General features: G+C 34.3%; 1 protein-coding gene across 1 annotated transcript; it reads left to right on the top strand.

Annotated features, from left to right (window-relative positions):
• The first annotated feature begins 336 nt into the window (after positions 1-336).
• Positions 337-1,430, top strand: LOC102663683 (VQ motif-containing protein 8, chloroplastic). The gene has a single exon (XM_006589623.4). It carries the CDS (start codon positions 433-435, stop codon positions 1,006-1,008), a length of 576 nt encoding a protein of 191 aa, XP_006589686.1. The 5' UTR covers positions 337-432; the 3' UTR covers positions 1,009-1,430.
• The last annotated feature ends 1,143 nt before the right edge of the window (positions 1,431-2,573 follow it).

The raw sequence follows: 2,573 nt of genomic DNA, 5'->3' as shown, positions 1-2,573 counted from the left end.
CCAACCCACTGGGAATAATAATAATAATCCTCTTCAACATTTTTTTTTGGTCCAAATCAACAATTTTCTTGTGGTGTACGCTCTTCGGTCAGTTTAATTTTTTTTATCACCCCACTAGTCATATTATTATTAATTAGGTAAAATAAACTCTTAGCTACTTAATTACGGTTCAAACTGCAGCAGTCAAATCAAAATGCACAACTCATTGGCTATTAGATAAATGATTATATCTGGATTACCTATTGACAATTATGAACTGTAGCTATATTGTCAACGGTCATAGTTGTTGGCTAATAAAATTTCTCCTTCTCAATATATATATCCACACCCCTTTCTATTCTTTACCTATAAACCTACACTTTCCATTTTTCGCCAAACATTTCGTGCATACACATCTTTCACATTGGTGTATTGAGTTGAAGTCCAATTAAGATGAAGGCTGGTGCAAAGTTATATGGCTTTCATGAGCAACAACCAAAGAAGGTGATCAATGGTCCACGTCCTTCCCCTTTGATGATCAACAAAGATTCTCACATGATACGCAAAGAAACCAAACTCCAAAGGCCACAGAGGATTAATCCCATCATCATTTACACCGAATCGCCCAAGATTATCCACACCAAGGCCAAAGATTTCATGGCTCTTGTTCAAAGACTCACGGGTAGGTCATCAAGCACCAATGATAATTTGTCCACTGCTTCACTTCCTCAAGAGGGTTCAGAGAATTTTGGATCATCTTTGTCTGATGGGTCCAACTACAATAGCAATGAAACAAGTTCAGCTCTTAGGAGAGTTGGTGAGAATTTGGTTGAGAGTGGTGCAATTGTTCAACATGGTCCCTCTAATCTGGATTTTGCTGATATGCCACTTTTCACTCCAAATTCCTCAGATTTCTTTTGCTCTTCTGGATCATCAGTGTATAAATATTCTGATTCCCCATATGGGGTTTTGGGAAGTTTGATATCTCCTTCCGGGTTGGAATTCATGAAAGAGCTACCTGAATATTGATAATCAATTCATTTGGGGTGCACGCTTTGTTCATACTTGCTCGAGGATCAACTTGATTTCGTTAAATAGTAGTTCAGTTTCTGTGCTGAAATAGGTTGGTCTCTTTAGCCTTTTTTTTTTTCTGTAAATTTTGTTGTATTAGTGTTATAGGGTGCTGATCAACTATGACACTGACTACGATGAAATTAGTGTGAATTATAGGGAGATCATTTAATTCATTCTTTCTGGACATAAGAAGAAGTTCATCCATCAGTTTGATTTTGTTAGTGTAATTTCATTTTCCTGTTGTATTCTGTTTTCATGTTCCTTGTTTGTTAATCACATAAAATTAAGCTGCAATTCGATCTGTAATCATCTTGTTTCTTCTTTGCATTGGATATGCAAGCGTTTAATTATACTATTACTTCACAATTCCCATTTCATCAGTTGTTGGATTTATGCATACAGTTACTGGTATTTAGCCCGTCAACGCATTGAAAAGACAATGCTACAAGGTTCTCGGATCACCGTCTGGTTTGGTATTTTTGTCAACATGTTACTTGAGTTATCTGATTTCAAACCTATTAATTGAAAGATCTGTACCTTCAAAAACAAAAGTCAACTCTTTGGTTATATATCCTACCATTTTCTTCGTTACGACTTGGAAGTTTTTTAATGGTGTGTTACTAATATTTAACATTTGGATACAGTTGTAACTGATCATAGCTACACCACACCCACCCACCTTCATATTTATATCTATATATATTCTCGTTCTTCTCGTTACAAATCAGTTAATTAATAACAAAAAGAGTGGTTTCAAAACAAATGGTAATAACATAAATGATAATATAGTTAGACAGCTAGTAATTAATATGATAATATCTGTCACTTAAACGATTTATTCTGATAGCTTTTTTTTTTTGGAGGAAGAAAGTTTATTCTGATGGCTAAAAATAATGAGTAGGCTTGGAAAACAGCAATAATGTGTTAGAAAATTACGATAGCGCATTTAAGAAAATTTTAGTAAATATTCGTTTACCACGCATTTTAATAGTTGAAGGAGAAGAAAGGCAAAGATTAGATGCTAAATCTTAGAGGCTGGTCCAGATGAAACCTTTGAGGTTGAATAAATTAAGTTTGCAGATGCTCAAGTCGTTCTTTGACTAGAAGAATTACTAGTCTGAGAAAACCTTATTAATTGGTCTTGGTGTGTATAGTAGAACTTCAAGCAATTAATTCATTTTAACAATTTAACTAGTGCGTGGTTGGTGGATACAAGAGAATACAAAATGTTGAGTTCGGCTGTACATGCAGACACAGGAACAAGTGTTTTTTTAGGGGGTTGGGGTTAGCCTATAAGTTATTCTCGATCGTGAGATAGAAATTAATCTTTCAATATATTCAAATCTATCTAATAAACTGACATTGCTTAATTAACGTTTTTGTATATTTGGGTGTGAGATTTAAATTTTAGACCACATATTTTAAAAGACACAAATACTTGTCGTGGCATATCCACGTCATATTGCATTGATAGATACAGGTAGAAGGTCTTGCTTAAGATAATTTTTTTGCAAAGTACT

This window comes from Glycine max, chromosome 10 (assembly GCF_000004515.6).
Source record: "Glycine max cultivar Williams 82 chromosome 10, Glycine_max_v4.0, whole genome shotgun sequence".
Classification (NCBI taxonomy): domain Eukaryota; kingdom Viridiplantae; phylum Streptophyta; class Magnoliopsida; order Fabales; family Fabaceae; genus Glycine; species Glycine max.
Note: the sequence above shows the minus strand (reverse complement) of the source record. Positions and strands in the feature narration are given on the sequence as shown.

What these genes read in the sequence shown, in the direction of transcription:
- LOC102663683 (XM_006589623.4), top strand. Translation starts at nt 433, where the DNA reads ATGAAGGCTGGTGCAAAGTTATATGGCTTTCATGAGCAACAACCAAAG.